Below are 22,534 nucleotides of genomic sequence, written 5' to 3'. Positions count from 1 at the left end.
GTGGGTGAACAAGGGTGTCGTAGGGGACTGTAGGTAGAAGTGACGGTGACCCACAGACTCCACCGAACCTCCATCTGCTGCATTTTGCCAGCAGTGACAGTAGTGAAGCCTGTGACAGTGGCAGGGGAAGGTGACTTGTATGAGGGGATGAGGATTGGCAAAGGAGAACAACTGGTACAGAGCAGGCCATTTCACGCAACACAGCTTCCAGGAAGTCAGTCATCAGAGATGCCAAAGGAAGGCTGCGTCTCTTTCATAGCCGGCCAAACAGAGCAACAAGGCGTGGAGGGCCCTCAAGAAGACAATATCCCCTAACTAATGCCATCTGGGATGACTTTTCCAGTCCCTGTGTTGATGCTGCACCCTTTAACCGTTTCAACTTTTATTTGGCACTTGATTACGTTGCTTAGGCTGCCAGTTTTTTGTCAGTTTACTGGGGTTTTCTTCTTTTGTATGAAATGAGGATATCCGAGATGCAAAAGAGCCCTTTTAACAGCCCCTCAGTCACTTTGGAACAAAAAAGGCTCATCTAAGTTAAAGCACATTCTGTCCAAAGGGAAACCGGGTCCTTTTTATTGTTTATTTCTGGGGGTTTTTTAATCATTGATAAATTTGGCAATTATTTCCTCAATATATCCAGTAGTTGTTCAGTCTATAAAATGTTTGATAATTGTGACAGTGTCGAATAATGTCCTGAAATGTTTGGCCCACAACTCAAATACATTCTGTTTACTGTCATAAGGAGATAATATATATTAGGGCTCTCAAAATGAACACGTTAACACGGATTAATCCATCATCATGATTAATCTGCCGAAAAATTTTAATGCAATTAACCCATTTGCAGCGCAGAATGACTCTGAATGTCTCTGGCATTTCGGACAGTTTGTCCAAGTAGAGTTACTGTCACACATGCACAAATGGTTAGGTGATCCAGTAGTGACAAGCAGCAAAACCAACCGATAAAGATGGAAGATGCTAGACTGCACGTTGGTCCTCTGGATGGAAATATGAGTACAAAAAAACCAAGACAGAACAGTCAACCAATATGAAGTATTCTGCACACTCTGCAGGAAGGAGTTTTTTTTTTCCACCAAAGCACTTCCACCTTAAAATACCTCATTAATGTGAAGCATACAGTACCTTCATCGGGGACTCTGCTAGCACTTCGGCTAACACGTCGCCCAGCTTGTTAAGTGCATATATGTATGCCCTTCTTTCTTGAGTCTGTTTGTTCATGCAAAATGAAATGTGATTAACATAGATTAAAAATGAATATTTAATCATGATTAATCGAAATTAATCCACAGCAACCCTGTGATTAATCTGATTTAAAAAACTGTAATCATTTGACAGCACTAATATATATTTTAAAAAAGAAGGATGAAGCAGGAATCAGAAATTTCTTCTTTAAAAATGCTGGAACTAAGAAGTCTGTTAGTAATTATATAGTTGACAAATCGTTTAATTCATTCTTGAAGGTCCACTAGAGGCCAAAAAACTCCAAAATCGGTGGATTTCTGAGAGCCCTGTTAAACTTTCTGTCAAACAAAAGCAATCTGATGTCAACAATACACCACAGCCTCCTTCCTCAACACTTTACCAGAGCGTGTTTTGTTCTATCGTGTTATAGATTTCATGGTGAAAATATGTCCTGGAAAGCAAGGAATTGTTCAATACGACCATATTATTCCTCACAGAGGAGCTCACAGGGAGGTTTCATCATAGTTATGGGGTCACACAGTGTTCACAGAGAAATGACTCCTGTGAATGAGCATGCAATGTTTGTCTTCTTTTCACCTCAGGAAACATAAAGGAAGCCGATGTGACTTTGTTCAATCCATCTCCAAGCACTTGACACTGCCACTGAAACTGAGCTTTCGTTACAACGAATGCTTTAGTTTTCTGAATTAAACTCACTTAAAAGAGGAGAGCAAATTCTAAACTATAATTGAAATGGTTACAAATTCATTGCAACCATTCTTTGGTGTATAGACATATATATATATATATCTATATATATATATATATATATATATATATATATATATATGTGTGTGTGTGTGTATATGTGTGTGTATATGTGTGTGTGTGTGTGTGTATATATGTGTGTGTGTATATATATATATGTATATGTATATATATATATGTATATGTATATATATATATATATGTATATGTATATATATATATATGTATATATATATATATATATATATATATGTATGTATATATATATGTATGTATGTATATATATATGTATGTATATATGCTTTACATTAAAAAAATAAAGCATTTATATATGAGTAAGTACATTTCAGTAATTCAGGGTCCACCCTCTGACATGGTGGACCCCACAGTGTCAGTAGAGGAAGAGCAAGGGGAGGGAAGAAATCACTTAACCAGTGAAAAATGGACTCAGGGGGGATGTTCTGCTCTGGTTCATCTCGGTGTATTAATGGAGCCACAACCTCAGCTCACTTTTGCATAAGTGAGGGAGACGCATTATCCCGTCTTGACTTGCATGTTTAGTAATAAGTGGTGTTGATAACGTCCTGCCTTTCACAGATTTATATCTGGCTAAATTAATATCTTGACTGAAAATATAATGCACACTCTCCTATTTATGTCATATTTTCTTATCTTAGATGTGCTGTACTTGCTGGAAAAGATCAGTGTTTGCAGCGGTATTTTGCTGTATTTAAGTGTGCTTGAAACCTTTGTGGTTTTGTTATGTAAATACACCATTTTGAAGCTTTAGGCTTCATTATTAGAGTCAAACAGAGTCGTCTTTTTTAGTGAATATATTCAGCTGACCTTAACTGAATAAAAACTTTAATATTGAAGATGATTTACATTGATGAACAATTGACTGTAAATTCAGACTGGAAAATTATGGATCCAAAAAAATTGTTCCTGAAAATGTATACAGAAATACTTGTGTTAGGACGGAAAAGACATTAAAAGCCTGTTCTTTTTTCAGTGAAAGTCTGTTGGATCCTTTCTGTTCATGAAAAGGATTCTATGTAGTATTGATATTCCAAATGCTGAACAGCTGATGGAAGTCATGTACCCAAACACAATCCGTTCCCAAAACCACAAACAAATAAATGCCAATGTTTCCACAGACTGTATCACTCACTGAATCAAGTATAAAGCTCATTGTTTATGTGCACCTATATTATGGTCTGATTAAAATTTTCTTCTTCAACCTAAACTCATAGCTGCTTATCATGACACTTCACATGTTCCGCTGCTGATAGTTTACATTATAGCTCTGTTAGCTTAGTTCTGTTTTTAGATAGAAAACAGACACAGTAAAACAAAAATAACCTTTGTTTTTCTGTATGGTTTGTGCTGTCAGTTGGAATCGTCCACACAAGTTCAAAACTATCACAGTTTAGTCTGAACTGTGGATCAAAAAACGATAACTTAACAAAGATAATAACATCCAATATCACAATACCCTCATAATCAAACTCACCTGTGTAGAGGAAATGCTGTTGTTTCAGCATCACACTCCATTCTTTTCATTTATATCTGTGTCCAGCAGTGAAAACAACAATAGCTTTTATCACTTTATCACTTTCTTTGACTCTGAAAGTTGTTTTTTAGTGGTTCTCATCCCATCTGGTCACTTTCTAATGCTTCGGTCTAAGGCCTTGTGGTGGGAGACCGGCAGAATGACTCACTACTCCCTTTAGTGGACACATAAATCCAGTAACTACATTGAGTTTATATCTCTACAATCCAGTCAATTGGCATCTTTGGCAGAACTTTGCAGCTTTTTATCCCAAACACTCTAATGGCAATTTTAGATAATTTCTTTTAAATATTTGGAAGTAAAAATACTCATAGGCACTTAAATAAACAACATGTAGATGTATATAAATGGATTTATCCTCATTGGACCTCTGTAAATCTGTTATCCTAAAGCTCCAGTTTGTAAGCATTAAAGAACAAGAACACATACACAATACAGGATATGATTTATCCTTATTAAAAACGTTTGTTCCCCTCTTTTTATCGTCATCCCTCTTGGTAAATTTTGAGCAAATCAAGCGCAGAACCCACAGATACAAAACACTTGCATCCACCCACAAGCCCACATAGACAAAAGCCACTGCATGCACACATCTGTTTGCCTGCATGTAAAACATTTCCCCTCGGAGGAGGAAAAGCCTTGTGTAACCAGATCCAATTGGCCCTTATATAAAATGGAGAAATATACGCAGTGTGCAGCTCTCTGACGAGCCGCTGAAAGTTTGTGACATGAATCTGAGTCTGGGGACCAATCATGCATTCCAGCTGAGGAATGTCAAGACCCTCGGATCTCAGGCTCATGTTAAAACACAGCCCTGCCCCTGTGATATAAAGGCCAAATATCTTGTCAGTCATGCAGCATAGCAACCCAGCCTTACAATGTTTTCATCAATGCCTCTGTTATCCCTATATACCCAATGCATGTGCATAAAACGCATTTCAACTTTACAGCACTCCTGAGATAGCGTTGGTAACGGAACACCTATGCACAGACGCATTAGTCCTAAATTCCTTCTCTTTGGCTGAATAATCCTCATTTATAAGGCCAATGGAGGTTGTTGCATGGCTTGAGGCTGCACTTAAACTCTATGAACTGGTGAATACTTGCATTAAAGTAGCAGCCGTGGCAATGCAGCTTAATGTACCGTACGTGGAGCTGTTCCTTCCTTCCCTTCTGGCTGTGGCTGTAGACAGAGAATGTCTATATAACATTTAATAACTTTCTCCAGTGAGGTAAAATAGGTGTAAATGCTGCTGTTGCTGCTGTAGTGTTAGTACGTTATATATTCTGCCCACGCACTGTTCTCAAAATTTGACCTCATGACTAAGCCTTTCATTTATAGTCTGTGGAAAAAAAACAAAAAAAACAACTTGGTTCGATTTGTTGGACAAAACCAGGGGCGGGACGGACAAACTTTTTTCTCGGAGTTGAAGTTTCCATTTTTGAAGCTTCGATACTTGATGATTCATAATTAGTGGTTCACGTATTTAGATTTTTTTCCCAGAATATTCAGTTTTATCACAACAGAGGGTTCTTTCAGGCTCCTCTATAGACTCTATACTGCACTGTATAAATGTATTTGTCCTGCTTTGGAGGAAACGGCCTCCTCCTGTTTTATATTAGCATGAGCCCTAAACCTGTCGGTGGATATTGTATGTATTGGGCTCAACTTTGGCTTACGTTTCCCCCCTCTGCTTCTTCCGTGATTCAGAATACGAAACTGGCAAGCTTTCTAAGTGCAGCTGTGTGTCTATAATATTGCCATGCCTCTCCAGTGTCTCTCCTGTGTGGGATGACCTCTGACCTCAGTGAAAATCCAGCAGAGGCTAAAAGGGGATGTTAATACTCTCTAGTGATGTACAGCTGTGGTTCATTCAGAGTGGTTTGTCTTTGCACTTCATGTTATGTGCAAATGTGAATGAAAACACTGTTACATGTGAGTAGAATGATTAATGAGCTTGTGGTGAGCTGCGCTGGTTTTAAAAAAAAAAAAAAAAAAAAAAAAAAGACTGACAGAGTGAAGAGCTACAACCACTGCATTTAGCATTTCACTTGTTAATACAGTACAAACTGCATACATTGATAATGATTACAGTGCTCAGCTATTCTAATTAACTCAAAATATAGTATATGTAGTAACTACCTTTAGGGGTGTTAGAAAATATTGGTTCTGCAACATATCGTGATATTTCACTTCACAATTCTGTATCAATAATAAAAAGTACTGTATCGATATTTTTAGGTATTTATTCAAATGCAGATATGGCAGAGGTTAATTTTTTTTTTTTTTTGGTTTTCTTTATTGTCTCTATCTTTATTATTATTTAACACGGTTTTATTAAACAATGGTTATTTGAATCATCCTAAAAGCACTTTTTACTTTCTGAGAGGCAGATGTTAGTTCCTTTGGAAACTAGGAGAATTAGAAAAATGTTGTGATATAGCATTAAATCCTGTTCTGATCAAATAAAAATGTGTTTAGTTTAACCCTTTCATGCAGGAATTATGAAAACCTTAATCAAGATTTTTTTCCTGAGTGTTTTTATCCCTCTTTAGGTATAAAAATAATAATTCTATTGATTTTTGTTAGCCTATTTTTATGGAGTTACAAAAATATCCACTCAGCTGGACAACATGCATATAGTTTTAGAACCAAAGAAACATGTATTTACTGATATACTGTGTAAAAACTATGAAGTAAAAACATTTTTAATGCTGCTAATCTGATGTTTTCTCACATTTTAACATACCTGCATGGAGATAATATGCAAAAAAAAAAAAAAAACAAAACCCTGTTAATTACAGTCTAATAACAATTAGCAGTTTTTTTACTCTCAAACATCTTACTGCAGATCAGGTTTATCTAGACCAGCAAAGTTACAGTAATGGTATGAATGTCAGTGTATGGGATGATGCATAAGTGTCCACTGTGTTGGCTGATATGGAACTAAAACAAGCAAATCCATGAATATACAAGAGAACACTTTTGAACAGCTGTCCACTGTAGTGACCAGTGTGCATGAAAGAGTTAAATAATCTTAAATTTTTTTTTGCCTTTTTAACAATATCATGATATATCGTATCATGATCCTAGTATTGTGATTTGTATCGTATCACCAAATTCTTGCCAATACACAGGCCTAGCTACCTTAGAGTGTTGCGTTAGGATCTTTTTCTACTTGAGGCTTTCTCTCAGTGAAGAAGCTGTCTCCTTAAAAGTTGCCAAAAACATGCTAGCAAGATGCTGCAGTGAAACTTGGTGTTCCTCACCTTGTTTACTCTGCTCAGCAAAAACAGAAACAGTCATGTCTGCTAGTCATGGAGACGGAAAATGAATGTGTGCGGTGAAAGCACCTGTGTTGAAGTTGCGTGCACCAACTAGATTAATGCTTGGGAAGAACACTCTCACTTGTGGGAAAATCCATCCCACTTGTAATTCTGAGTTGAAATTGCAAGAATTTCTCATACTTACGACAACCTACATGTGTCAACATAAAACCCAGAATAATATGTAAACCATCACCAACTGTTCCAGGTAAATGATCCTCATGATCACAAATGCAGCTCAGAGAAAGAAGACTCTCTCCTTGTGCAGCCTTTGTAAGTTACAGTTTACCGCTATCTCTAAGTTGAGTCAGCTGGTTTCCATCTTCATCCAGTCACAATCTGACACGCTCACGGTCAGACTTGATCTGGCTCAAATGTAGTCTGACACAGTGGACAACAATCAGTGTTACATCTGGGATGCCTCACCAAAAATGTAGCATGTTCACATTTCATATGATGGGTTCATATGCTGTCATTAAACTGACCAATAGGAACACAGAGCGTTCCGCAGTGCACAGCTGTAAACGTGGAGTGGAGATCAGTTTTGTTTTGTTTTTTTCTTTAACCACCAGTTCTGTTTGAAGAGAACCCAGGCTGTCCTCTTCACATGACCCCAGAACAACTCCACAGTTTCTTTTGTTTTTAGTCTTTTCCCTACACAATTCCAGCAGTATCACAGGGTGTAGCAGCACCAGTGAAAGCTCTGTGCCAGTATCACACAAACCACCTCTGACATGATGAAGCATGTTGAAGTGCAGTTGACCAGTGGTATCTTGTTCTTATTTACACCATAGTTGTCATCTTAGATGGCTACATTCATCGGCAAGCAGGCATTATTTTTTTCAGCCACAACATATCATAAGGTTTAGGTAGTTTAGTTTTATTTCAAGCACATAAAATCATCAGATAACAAAGAGCCATACAACATGGTCAGACACAATTTTCGGCGCTCGAAAAGGAACGGGAAGAAGTATAACTTATAGACTCCACCCCCTTTTTGCAAGCTAATAATTAAATTGATTCCACTTCCTTTGCTTTGTTAAGACACTTAAAAAAACTATCTATCTATCTATCTATCTATCTATCTATCTATCTATCTATCTATCTATCTATCTATCTATCTATCTATCTATCTATCTATCTATCTATCTATCTATCTATCTATCTATCTATCTATCTATCTATCTACGTATCTATCGTTCTATCGTTCTATCGTTCTATCTATCGTTCTATCTATCTATCGTTCTATCTATCTATCGTTCTATCTATCTATCTATCTATCTATCTATCTATCTATCTATCTATCTATCTATCTATCTATCTATCTATCTATCTATCTATCTATCTACCTATCTACCTACCTACCTACCTACCTACCTACCTACAATAACACTAAACATCCGTAGTCACCTCACACATGATCAGATTTAAATCATCAACCATTTTTAATCTAAACTATATTTGTATGCACTTTAAATATTTACCACAAATACAATCATTAATAAATGCCATAATATCTCCTAATCATGATAGTCTCTATTAATTAATTACAAATAGGCAATACTCAATAATATCATATTTTTATGCCTTCTTTGATATTATAACTACAGGGTGTCCCATAAGTCTCCATACATAGGAAAAATAAACGTTTCTTGACATAAGCCATTTTTATTTATATAATATGCTCTATATGACTGCCATTTTGTCGGGAACAAATTGATCCAAAACACTTCCTGTTTTTTTGAACTTGACAATAAGTTTTGCCACAGTGTCGTGTGTGATACTCGTCCCATGTTTTCTGTTAAATGCGCTTGCAACCATACGACTGCTTGCTGAACCGGCCATCAGGATGATTTCAATTCGTTGCTCTTTATTGAAATGCATTCTTTGGGTTATCTGAAATATGAAGAAATACATGTTAGAACCATATATGTATGGAATGTATTATGTCTCCTATGTATGGAGACTTATGGGACACCTGTAGATATTCACTTATTCAGATAATGTTTTATATGTTGTTATTATAGTGGATTTATACATCCTTTTAAATGCACAAATTGAAGAAGACATCTTAAAGTTTTGGTCCAGATTCTTCCACAGTTGTACCCCTCTAACAGAGATACTTTTTATGGGCTTTTTGTGTTTGTTCTACTCTTAATTTTCTTGAAGATTTCAGTTCCCCTTAAATTATCGTGACTTTGCCTGGGCTTTATACTTCATCTGACTCATTAACCATTGTAACAGACAAAAGTATTGTGTAGTCACCTGTGGTCTTAGCCATTTACTTTTGACTTAGTGTCCCATCACTTTACTGCCTTCCAGCTGCCATTTATGTTTGTTGGCTGTCATGTGACCCTCCTCCGCTCTGTGATCTGGCCCTACTTTCACATTCTCAGCCCTGTCTGGAGGAGTTTCCTCCATAGCTTTGTCACTTTATTCACCTTTTGTTGATCTTCCTTCTGGGCTCTGAGCACCTAAGTCTATTACTTTCGGTCGCAATAATTCAATAAACGTGCACACAAACTGGAATCATTCTCATTTTCTCTTCATTCCACTTTTATTCTCTCCTGATTTAGTGATTAATTGACTAACATTGGGTATTAGACACACAGACTGGTGACAAATTAGGGTTTTGTGAGAGTAATCATCAGTTATATGCACATAATCACTACAAGCATTTTCTACTCTACTCATCAAGACATTTACTAAACCTGACATATTGTCATATATGAGGTTGTAATGGTTAACTAGAACATGGGTGTAGTGTACATTTTTCTTTCTACATTTACCTGATAGACTGATGGCTGCTGTTCAGACTTAAGCAAACACTATGAGGCACTGCTTACTCGGGTTTGCGCGTTCGCCCTAGGTCTTGTTAAAATGCTTTGTGTGTCCTGTTCGTCTTTTTTTTCTGTGCTCCAATGGCTATGACAGCCCAGGTAACTCATCTCAGAGCCACATAAGCCAGCCTGTCAGCAGATTCAGCCCTGTGTTTCCTGGACCCTGTTGATACCAAATGCATAATGCCACACTGAGAAGCCGCTTGCCAGCCTGTAATCCAAGCATCTTATCAAACCAATCAGCACTTTTTTCAGCAAGAACACATCTCAACCGTGACAGAAGGGGGTTTCACAACATCTGGTGCTCCCGGAGACTAAAAGAGGGAGGGTGAAAAAAGTATGAGAACGATCTTGATGCTCTGGTATGGAGATTTTAGATCAACATTTCTAGCCTTTGGATTCAGGTCAGTGAGCGGGCAGCTAGTTGTCAGTGCTTGCCTACTGAAGAGTGTAGGGTGCCTCTAGTTGATGTTCCTGACGCTAACATTTGCCATTGCAAACCCTCACATTTTGTCTGTTTCTCACCAAACCTTAACCTCTCTGTTTTCCCTTCCTCCTGTGCCTTCTTTCTCTTTGTCTTCCAGCCCAGTGCAGTGGTGAGAGGTTATCACAGCAGTAAGACAGCAGCCATGAGTCCAAGCCTTAGCTCCAGCTGGACCACAGGTAGCAGTGGCGGTCAGGGGACGTGGAGCGGCCCCTCCTTTACTCGTGCAAATATACAGCATTACCTATCCCACCACCAACACCACCACCACCAGTCAGTGCACACCAGCTTCGGCTACTGCCCGACCCATTCAGCTGTGAGTACAATAAAACGGTCTACTCTTTTATCAGGGTTCCTGCAGGGTCTTAAAAAGTCTTAAATCTGCATTTAGTACCTTAAAAAAGTCTTTAAAAGGCTTTAAATTTGATATAATAAGTCTTAAGGTATGTTGTCATAAACTTGTCGGCTGTATTGTATGTAAATGTCCACGCTGCAAAAAAAGTATGGTTATTCTATTCAGTTCCATCCATTCCAACATGACAATTTATGTTGAAATTAGAAACCAATGACTGATAACTTTGCAGCCCCCAGTAAGAAATGACTGGGAACGGTGAGAATCAAGGCGTTGGAGTAAAGAAATACATTTTCCTAAATTCTAGGAGTGATGAATTTTAGCCAGTATGGCTGAGAAATAGGCATTAAATTCTGTTCTAAGTAGTCTTAAAAAGGTCTTAAAAAGTCTTAAATTTAACTTGTAGAGACCTGTAGGAACCCTGTTTTATGTTTCTTGATGCTTTACTAAGTGTGCATCCAACAGCATTAAAATTTGTGCATTAAAAAAAGCTGAGGGTAAATCCTGAAAGTGATTGTTTTGAAAGCAAATATGCTTTTAAGCCTGGAAGAGAGAGAGGAAAAAAGGTATTTAAATAAAAGGTAACGGATGATGAAGTGTGGCTGTATGTGCATTTGTTAACAGATTAGGAAATTGCAGTATTTCTAGAATTAATGGAAACGTAAATGCCTATTTGATGGAAGTAGCAACATTATGCTGCCATTCATGAAGAGTAGTTGCAACAAATATTAGACGAGAGCTCTGACAAATCAGAATGGCTTTGAAGAAGCAAGGTCAAGTTTCTGAAATGATGTTATATGTGCAAAATGTAGATTAGTAGCAGTGGTTCAGAGAGCAACTCTTAAGCTTGTGTGACATACTTTAATAAAATGGATGAATTTCTGGGTCAGATGATCTGTGGGTAAAGGCTGGCAATAATCGTATGTCACTGTGAGTTCATTTATGTCTCCTTAAGGTAATAAACCTTACTTTTTTATTTTTATTATAAGGTGATAAATCAAACATTGAATCAAATGGGAAATTAAAAATGTTACTGGCATTAATATGCACCAAGTGTTTTTCACAATAAACCAACTCTTAATATTCAGATGCAATCGCAGTAGATGGAAACACTTTGATGGTCTATTTGGTCCTTGTACACCTGGAACCAGAGCTTGGTCAGACTTATTCTGGGTGGCAATTGGACTCAACCACAGCTTCCTTTTGTTGCAATTTTTGTAAATTATTTTAATGGACAGAATTTGTACATGTAGCCATGGGGTTTAGAGTGTTTAATTAGATAGGGTTAGGAATGCATCTCAGCTTTTTGCAGATGATGTCGTCCTGCTGGATGTTGATTTGTAGCCGAGTGAGAAGCAGCTGGGTTGAATATTAGCACCTCCAAGTCTGAGGCCATGAGTGTCAGTTGGACAATATCTCAGGGTTTTGTTAACATTGTGAGAAAAGGATGGAGGTTGACAGGTGGTTTGACACTGCATGGGCAGTGATGCAGATGTTGCACCAGTTCATCTATGTTCTTTTCTTCATATGTGTTCATGAACTGTGGGTAGTGGAAGTAAGTTTCCTCTGCAAAGTGGAGATAGGTTTGGATGTAGCTCAGACTAGATCCGCTGCTCCTTCACACTGACGGAATCCAGTTGAAGTGGTTCAAGTGTCTGTTTAGGATGCCTCCTGGAGGTTTTACTTGTTAGGTGTTTCACGTCCAAGTGGGAGGAGATCCCAGGGCAGACGCAGGACACGCTGGAGGGATTATGTCTCTTGGCTGGCCTGGGAACACCCCCCCCAGAGGAGGAGGAGGTGGAGGAGGTGACCAGGCAGAGGGAAGTCTGGGATTCACTGTGTAGACTGCTACCCCAGTGACCTGGAAAGAAATGCACACACATGAACGTGAAAGGTTTGTAAAAATGTCATTAATATTTTAGGAACATTTGGGTAGAAACCTGTGAGTCTGTTCTCTTTTTGTTGCTCCGCTCTCTCAGAATTTGCATGGCTTCTTATTTCTAATCACTCTTTCTCTCTAGTGTCCATTAGCTGCTGTTACTATCAGAGAAACTCTTATTCACATACTCTTCCTTCGTCTCTCTCCTCCCACCACTCTCTTTTAAATCTTTTCCCTTTAATCTTTCCCTCTTTCCCACACTCTTTCCTCTTAAGCACTCATCATGTGCTTCCCCTCTCCTCACAATTTCTCTTTTCCCTTATCTCTTCCTGTTTCTCCCTCTCTCCTCTCTGCAACTTAATTTGTTTTTCTTTCATCCATTCTCTTTATCGACAGTGCAATGAGAGACTAATTGAGGTAGAGACACTTTTGGATGGCTTCCCCCGTCATTATCCTTGGAATTAATTGCTGTTCTGCAATCCGTTTGATTCGACTTTATTGGTGCGATCTGGTTTTCTAATGTAACATTCAGGGTGTGACTGGAACTCACGGCACGAGCCAAATTGAGGAATTTTATTATCGTCCTGTTGCTGTCACAGTCACAGAGCTGGAAACAAAGATTTGGCAGGTTTCTATTTCTCTGTATCTCTTCCTCTAATAAATGTATTTACAAGGTTTCACACCAAATCCTTCTTTCATTCTCCTTTATTTTCCATTACAACACTCCCACATTCGCACCACTTACGTTCCCAGCAGCCTATTTGCCAACATGTTGAGACTCCCCTGGAGCGCTTGCATGCAATGAGGGAAGAAATTGGATTGGATTTAGATATGGTAATCATCATTGTATGTTGGCACCTGATTGCACACACAGTTGTTTTATATCACTCCCACGATATCAAGTTACATGTTCATTCATATGCAAGCTTTTATAGTAAGACGAAATTATCTGAGCACTTGAGTAGTTGTGTGCACCATGCTGTCATTGTAATCATCGCTGTTTCCACTCATTCCACACAATCATGGGAACTAACAGAAAACTGCCATCAACACCGTCCTCACCTCAACCACTACACAAACAGGAAGTAGAAACAGAGGACATTCCACATAAACATTCTGCTTGTGGTGCAACTCTGTCGCAAATGCAGCTAACAATGTGGTCCTTTCTCAGACCCAAGAACCAAAACGGAATTCTTTTCACACTGTTCACTAAAACGTCCCTGATTTCTCCTCAAGCAGAGCGAACATGAATCCACTTTTGTCCCCCTCTGACTAAGCATGGTCACGGGTTTGTCTGAGTTGAAAAATGCCTCTCCCTGATGTTAGGACTGTGGTGTCACGGTACATATCTCCTGCACAGGCTGTGGAAAAACCATGTTGTTACTCCTTTTTATTTTGTTTGTTTTTAAGATTGTTCTTTTATGCATTTTTTTTTTTTTTCTCATGGTAGGGGTAGTGGAGAAAGATGGAAGAGGCAGAGAAGAAAACGGATGGCATGCACCAAAGCACCTGGTCGCATTCAAGTTTTAGTTTTGTACATTATTAACTAAAAATAGCATCTAGAATTCACCCCAATTTTTCTTTTCACATTTAGTTGATTGTTCACGTCCAGATCTTTTAATGAATTACTTTGAGTTTAATGACCCTGATTTATCTATTCCAAACTCTCTCAGTTGTATCGGTCTTTAAAAATCCTTCGTTGTTTGCTTGGTAACACTATTATGGGAATTCAACAGATTTCTCAATTAAAGGTCAGATTTACTAACACTATGTGCCAGCTCAAACCCTCATTCAGCGTAAAAAAAGAAACAAAACACACTATTGAGATTTACTGAAGGGACTGGAGGTTAGCCCTGGAACGGCTTTGGCACCTCACTTAATTGCTTATGAATTTGGAGAAGTTTCCACTTTAAAATGCTAATTTTGGGGAAGAGAGTATTTGCTAAGAGCACTTGCATGCAATGTTTAGTCTTCATTCCTGATATTAAAAACAATGGCCTACAAACCATGTAGCATAAATGTATCTACCAATGGATTTGACCAGAGAATGTTATGAATTGTGGAAGTCGGAACACTACACATATGTAACTTTTCTGTGGATCTCCATTAACTCATAAAGACCCAAACATCCATCACCGACCAAAACCATCTACTGATCTAAACTGTTTAATCCCTGTTGATCCATTAATTCTATCAATACATGTAAATAATTGGTGTAAAATGTAGTTCATCATCTTTTCATGGTCATCAGATATGACCCATTTGGACGTTCAGAGGCTCCGTAGTGAACGTGGAAACACTGTCATCTTCTACAACATTGATTCACCAGTAAAACCCATGGAGTTGGATCAGTGACAGTGGATGGAAATGCTTGGTTTTTGTTGAGTTAAAGATATGTTTGACAGGTAAAAGTCACTTTTTCTGCAGTTTTCTCTGCTTTTGATATAATAACCCTCAAGTTTAATCTGAGCTTTTATGAACATCTTCATAATCAGTAAATTAAATACAGGAAAATACCTGATTCATACTGATAAAATACAAATCCAGAGAACAATAATGGTGATAACTCACTCAGGAAATGTTAAATATAGAGAAAATTTCATTTGGGAACTGACATAAAAGTAGCGCTGGGTCTTTATGGGTTAATTACGGCTGCAGAATGAACCTCCCCCTTCAGTATTTACTTCAGTTTTAATGGTGATCCTATGAACAGGTTGGACAGTGTGATTTTTTTTTTTTTTTGTCTATGCACTGTATCATTCATCCACTAATATCGTCTGTTTTACTGCAGAAACCTGCATTCTTCTGCTGCTTGTCTTTGGTCTGTGTTGCTGTTTCCAGAGAGAAACACATGGGTAAAACCCCTTCTGTTTGTCTCATTACAGTAACAACCTGTGCTGGTATTGTTGTAGAATCAGGTGTTTCTAGGTACATTGTGTCGTTGCGCTAATTTGCACTGGTCTTGGCAGTGCAGCACAAACCATTATAAAAAAAATGGCTGCACCTTTGTTAATAATTTGTCACATCATTAATAGATAACCAATAAACACTTGTCACTCTCTTCTGTGCTTCTCCTGTAAATCTGCTCCTATTTTGGACAAAGTCTTCATTATTATGTAATTGTGTGTTTGAAACAATGTGCCTAAATCTATTTCCAATGCGATGGCCTGTTCCAGTGTCACGTCACTAGTGATAATACACATTTCTGTCTTATTTATGTTCTGGAAGTGTTTCAGCCAAGGTATGTACCAAGGTTATTATCGTTAATGAAAACTAACGAAATGCCGAAAACTAGGATTGTAAAAACATTTTCGTTAACTGAAATAAATAAAAACCATAATTAACAGAAAAAAACGATAGCTAACTGAAACTGTATTGTGTGCTTTCAAAATGAACTAAAACATATAAAAATTATGGATAAAATTCCCTTCGTTTTCGTCTTTGTCAATGTTGGATTTTTTACGAAAGTGATTTATTTTGCTCTAGCAATTTTAGCTAGCGGCACCATACGACACTTGACGGTCCGTCACTTGTGGTTTACAGTCATCTTCTGGTCCCCATTCTACCTGGAAACATGGAGACTAAAGTTGGGAGAAAGCAGCAGAGTCCTGTCTGGGATTTATTTGAATATGACGGCGAGGAAGATAAAAGATACGACCAAACTGAAATTACTACTAAAACTAAAATAAAACTAAGCATTTAGAAAAAAATGAAAACTAACATAAAACTAGCAAACCTGCTATAAAAGCAAATTAAAACTAACTGAATTAGAGGAAAATAAAAGTCAAAACTAAATAAAACTAAACTATACTGAACTAGAAAAGCACTCGGAGAGCGCAGACCTCCGCCAAGGCTGATCAGTGCCCCCCCCCGTGGGCCCCCCCCACGCCAAGGAGGTTATGTTTTTGCCAGGGTTTGTTTGTTTGTTTGTCTGTCTGTCTGTCTGTCTGTTTGTCTGTCCGTTAGTGTGCAACATAACTCAAAAAGTTATGGACAGATTTTGATGAAATTTTCTGGTCTGCGCCCCCCCCGTGAGCCCCCCCACCCCCGATCACCACCAAAATTTAATCATTTCTTCCTTATCCCATTTCCAACAAACCCTGAAAATTTCATCCAAATCTGTCCATAACTTTTTGAGTTATGTTGCACACTAACGGACAGACAAACAAACAAACAAACCCTGGCAAAAACATAACCTCCTTGGCGGAGGTAAAAATCCAAAACTATTATAACCTTGGTGTGTACCAGTCACTCAGCCAAAATGTGACCATGTCAGGCGATTTAGCCGTCTATACCAGCTGTGTCTGTGCATACATGTACAAACCAAGCATAGTGTGAAAATGATACACTGTGGAAACTAGATCAGATACACTTTCAGTCTTGCTTTTTTGCTTTGATCTGTTCTCCTGTGGGAGTTTTTTTGTGGTATGCTGGTCGGCCACATCTCTCACAGTACCCAGCTAACCAGTGTTTGCTGATGATCATGGTGGGGTCATGGAACTCTGCCCTGGCTTTGACCCTCTGCTCTCAAACTGGAGCCAACTCTTTCAGCTCTAACTTGCATGTTTGTGTGGGACAGTGGGGCTTCTGTTGCTCTTTTCCACCGTATTCATTCACAAACCAGTCATTCCTTTGTCTTGAGCTGTCACTAGTCAACGCTGTGGCCTCAAGAAGCTATTTGTAATGCCTAGAGAGGACTTACCCAGACACTAACAGCAAACAAAGGCATGGTTCCGGCCTTTTGAGTCTGCCTTGTACGTTTTTACAGCTCTTTATAGTCAACACATACTGTATATGAAGCAGAGATTTGCACAATTCACTGGCTAATACATACTCCCTCACACTTTACAACCTCTGTGTGTCACACAAACACTCCCCTTTTACTTCATGGCTTTTATTGCCTTCCTAAATGCTATTGTAATTTCAGGCATATTAAATGCAAAGAATGCCCAACAGAAAGGGAAGAAAAACAGAACTGATAGCTCAGCATGTGTCTGTCCTCTCAGCTGAGAGAGGTGAATAAATAAAGGAAAAAAGAAAAGCGAGCGAGGATCCAGCAGAGATCAAGAAGCTTTGCCTCCAGTGGGTTTGTAATTACAATGGAAGCGGATACATTTCCACTCTTAATATGGTGAGATGTAGATCCCCGGGGGGGGAGAAGGTATGACAAAACAGCAGCAGAGAAAGTCGTCTAGAAGTCAGGAAATGTTACTATAAAGACAGTTCAAGTGAGCGACTTTCATTATTTCCTTGAATATGCAAGAATATCTCCTGTAGCAGTTAACTAATACTAATTAGCCTCGCCAGATACGTTAGGGTGAAAGCATACATTGCAGCTTCGAACTGTTATTCTTTCATTTTGCACCTTTTTCACTGCAGTAAAGTGACATCCTTGTAGGTTTGATTTGCTTAAAACATGGGAACAATAAACACAAATATACTTATATTTACCTCTGCCAAGTGAAACAGGGTTTTGTCTGTCGGTCTGTTTGTCTGTTAGCAAGATAATTCAAAAAGTTATGGATGGATTTTCATGAAATTTTCAGGAAATGTTGATACTAGCACAAGGAACAAATGATTAAATTTTGGTGATCGGGGTGGGGGGGACGACTGATCTGTCTTGGCGAAGGTCTGCGCTCTCCGAGTGCTTTTCTAGTTGTTATTCTGCAGGAAAACATGAACATGCAGGATTGGAAGCTATATATATATAATGATTTGTAATATACTAGGTATGTCCTTTTTTAGCCATAATGTAATATTTGTACCAGCAAAGTTTTTTGTTTGTTTTTTAAAAGAAAATAGAGAATCAAGTCAATTTTATTTACATATTCCAATATAACCAAGCAGAAAACTACCCAAAGAATGCCTTGTAATGGGAAAAGTAATAAAAGAAAGAGTAACAATGGAGAAATGTACAGAAATGTGCACATGATTTATATCAGAATTTATAGAAGAGATAAAAATATGGGATTGAGACATGGAAAAAGGGAACGAAAACAGGGAAGACAAAGGTAAACACAGTGGAAACATGTTAGAAACAGAATGAAACAGACAACAGGTATGTAGAGGAGTAGTCTGTGTCTGTGTAGCTTGAGCAAAACAGCTACGTCGGTGGGGTAACAGCGTGGGTGAGTGGACCAGCCTTTGGGTACTGCAGAGTAATAAAACCTGACAAGGTAATGATTTCACGTGGTGTTATTGGATTCCTTACTTAAAACCACATGGGCTGCAGAGACTCCTATAGCCTTGACTGTGACAAATCCTTGCCTTCTATAGATTTTGTAGTCTATGTAGAATTGATCACAACTACAATGGAAAAGAAAAGGAAACATTCTCTGTAGATACTTTCCACTAATTGGTGTGACAGAGCCATTTACTGGTGATAGCACTAGTGTTGACCGTACAGTGTCAGGTGAAGTGTTGTATTGTGTCTGCCTGTGGAGTGGACGGCTTCTCTTGGAATATTTAATATGCAGCTCGTACCTTTGAGACATTTTCTCTCTGTTTGTGTGTCTTTCATGTTTCATGTTATTTTACCATAATTAATTTCCCCCTCCTTATCATTTTTTTTTCCTTCCCAAAAGCACAGGTTTGTTTTTAAGACAAGTTTGATAGGTCTACAGTGAGAGAGGAAACAGTTGTTGTTGTTTTTTTTTTCGCCTTTTGATAAACTCATTTCAGTCACCGCTTCAGTGATCCTGTCATCATCTTGAAAATGTTAACGTGTCAAATTCAAATTATAAGTGTGTTTCTGACAAACATTTTCTGATTTGAGTATTTTATTTTCAAGGTTTGTTGTGGAACAGAAACACTTCACGTTCTCTCTCCAGCTGTCTTTTCTTTTTTTCCTCCCCCAATTGAATCAAATATTTGCTTTTCCTCTCTTGATCTGTTGTACTTGCTGAGCACTTGACCCTCATTCAAACTATGATGGAGGTAATCAGACACATTTTTGTGACTAATACTTTCCAACAGGAGCTTAGACAAACTGAATTGGATAATGATGGTGACAACGGCTGCCTACTGGTTTTTGGAAGCAAATTATCTTTAAGTATAAGCTTCACTTCTAGGACTGGCTGAGAGAGTGTAAAGCAAGAAGAGTAACATTCTTGACTAGGGGTGTTAGAAAATATCGATTCTGCAACATATCGGGATATTTCATTTCACAATAATGTTTTGATATTAAAAAAAAAGTATTCAATTATTCAAGTATTCAAATGCCGATATTATGGAGGTTCATTTTTGTTTTTCTTTATTGTTTATATCTTATTTATTATTATTTAACACTGTTTTATTAAATAATGGCTATTTGAAGCATCCTAAAAGCACTTTTTACTGTCTGAGAGGCAGATTTTAGTTCATTTGTTAGGACAAAAATAATGTTCCGATGTTAGTTCTGAACTAATAGAATATGAACATTTGAACAGGATCTTAAACTGTAATGTCTGTAAAACATAATTTAAGTTTTAACACAGGAACATTTTGTGATATAGCATTAGATCCTGTTGTGATCAAATAAAAATGTGTTTAGTATTTGTGCAGATTTCTGGTGTAATTCAATTCTTCCAGGAAATAAACATTTAAAATAAAAGAAACAAACAAACAAAAAAGCCTTTTTAACAGTATCGTGATATATTGTATCGTGATTCTAGTATTATAATTTGTATCGTATCACCAGATTCTTGCCAATACACACCCCTATTCTTGACCTGTAATATCATCAACTATATAAATGTATAAAATTTGTTTTGGGTCATTTCCAGTTCTGGATATGCAAGAAAAGAATATGGATTTTTCAACATGATATCATTAAATCGAGTAAATATACACGCCACTTTTAATTGGCGAGGGATCTGTAGGCATTATCAGCTTTACGCATGTATGTTCATGCTCCGTCAAATACTACACACTGAGGGTTAGGGTTAGCAATTACGGATATGTGAACTGGAGATCTTGGCGTAAATTGATGCGTGATCAAATGGTGTTGAATAACATATGAAAGGATGAAAATGTGTATGTAGAGCATGCCAAATGCAATAAGAACTGGTGTGACATACAGCGCAATTTCATGAGATCAGTCTTGGATTTTTTATGTTTCCCCAATTGTGTTTTCTAAAAATTTAAATAAATAATCTCTAAAAAATAAAATGATAACACCAGCTGAATGTTTTTTGGTTGCATTTGGAGCAGACAGCTCAGTGCATGCTTGATGTTATGAAAAAGAAGTGAGGGAGTATAGAGTAAAGTGTATACTACAACACAAATAACAATCAAGTTAGAAGATCTAGATATGATTAAAAAATGTATGCATTGTGGGTGAGCAGAGAGGCAGATGAAGCGATTACCCATCATGCCTAGTGTCTACAGTGCAAACCTGTGGGGGCAGTGTTATGATCTGGGGTTATTTCAGTTGGTCAGCTCTGGCATCAGCAACATTATACAGGGTGGAGAAGCAAAATTTACACTGAACATTTAGTTGTTTTTTCTCAGCAGGCACTACGTCAATTGTTTTGAAACCAAACATATATTGCTGTCATAACTAGAAGCACTCGGAGAGCGCAGACCTCCGCCAAGGCTGATCAGTGCCGCCCCCCCCCCCCCCCCCCCCCCCCCCCCCCCCCCCCCCGTGGGCCCCCCACCCCCGATCACCACTAAAATGTAATCATTTCTTCCTTATCCCATTTCCAACAAACCCTGAAAATTTCATCAAAATCTGTCCATAACTTTTTATGTTGCACACTAACGGACAGACAGACAGACAGACAGACAAATCCTGGCAAAAACATAACCTCCTTGGCGGAGGTAATCATACCTAACACTATTATCCATACCTTTTCAGAAACTTTTGCCCATATGAGTAATCAGGAAAGCAAACGTCAAAGAGTGTGTGATTTGCTGAATGCACTCGTCACACCAAAGGAGATTTCAAAAATAGTTGGAGTGTCCATAAAGACTGTTTATAATGGAAAGAAGAGAATGACTATGAGCAAAACTATTAGGAGAAAGTCTGGAAGATACTATTAAAGAAGAATGGGAGAAGTTGTCACCCGAATATTTGAGAAACACTTGCACAAGTTTCAGGAAGCGTGTGAAGGCAGTTATTGAGAAAGAAGGAGGACACATAGAATAAAAACATTTTCTATTATGTACATTTTCTTGTGGCGAATAAATTCTCATGACTTTCAATAAACTAATTGGTCATACACTGTCTTTCAATCCCTGCCTCAAAATATTGTAAATTTTGCTTCCCCACCCTGTATGTCCAAAAAAATGACAAATAAATGTTGTGATGGTGCATGAGCTTATTGAAATGATGCAACAGTGAATGCCTGCCATAATCAAGGCTGAAGGAAATTAAATATTAGTTTTATTAACTTCAGCCCTACCACAGAACATGAAAATAAAATCATGTGTTAAAATATTAGCATTAAGATAATATATTAAACACATGCATGCTATATTCACTGAAGCTGACAACATTTACTCCTTCGGTATTGAAATTTAATGTTATAGGAGTGATATTTTGCTGTTTTTAAGTGGAATTACACATTTTAAAACATTTCCCTGTGGTCTACATAAACTGTAAATGCTCTGCTTGGGTCTGAATTCTTCATTAATTCAACTCCACAGGTCCATCTTCATCCTTATTACTGAGTAATGACACCAGAAAGGTCATTTTGAGCGCTGGCCCTTTAAATGCAAATGAGCCACTTCACACCCCACCCCCTCCAGGTTGTTGACCATGCTTTCTGTCCAGTTTAGCCACTTGTGTTTATTAATACAACCAACAACTGAACATTTTATGTAATCGGCTCAAAGTTTGGACATATTTTCAGTTTTTACTACAACCGCTGCTGCTGACAAACAGTTATGTCGTACTCTGAGAAATGTTTGTCGGAAGTTGACATTATGTGCAAATGTTGTGACATAACTAGTTATAAAATGTAACAAATTTAGCAGGAGTTAAAACATGTTGTAGAAATCCACTCGATTTTTGTCAAAATGAATATAAAGATAGCTTTGCAGCACCTGAAGGGTTTAAGTTCAAACATTTGGAACTATTAGGGTCCCCAAATGCACAAATAAATGAACCAAAGACTAATAAAAG

At 37.9% G+C, this 22,534-nt stretch overlaps 1 protein-coding gene across 1 annotated transcript in view; it reads left to right on the top strand.

The window, feature by feature from the left end:
• LOC115428458 (RNA-binding motif, single-stranded-interacting protein 3-like) overlaps positions 1-22,534 on the top strand; it is a 527,598-nt gene that overhangs the window by 93,781 nt on the left and 411,283 nt on the right. The window contains exon 3 of the mRNA XM_030147513.1: positions 10,296-10,511. Coding sequence (XP_030003373.1) covers positions 10,296-10,511 — 216 coding nt within the window. The remainder of the gene's footprint in view (positions 1-10,295; positions 10,512-22,534) is intronic.

The sequence above is a fragment of the Sphaeramia orbicularis genome, chromosome 11 (genome assembly GCF_902148855.1).
Source record: "Sphaeramia orbicularis chromosome 11, fSphaOr1.1, whole genome shotgun sequence".
NCBI lineage: Eukaryota > Metazoa > Chordata > Actinopteri > Kurtiformes > Apogonidae > Sphaeramia > Sphaeramia orbicularis.
This window is presented reverse-complemented; position numbering and strand designations above follow the sequence as displayed.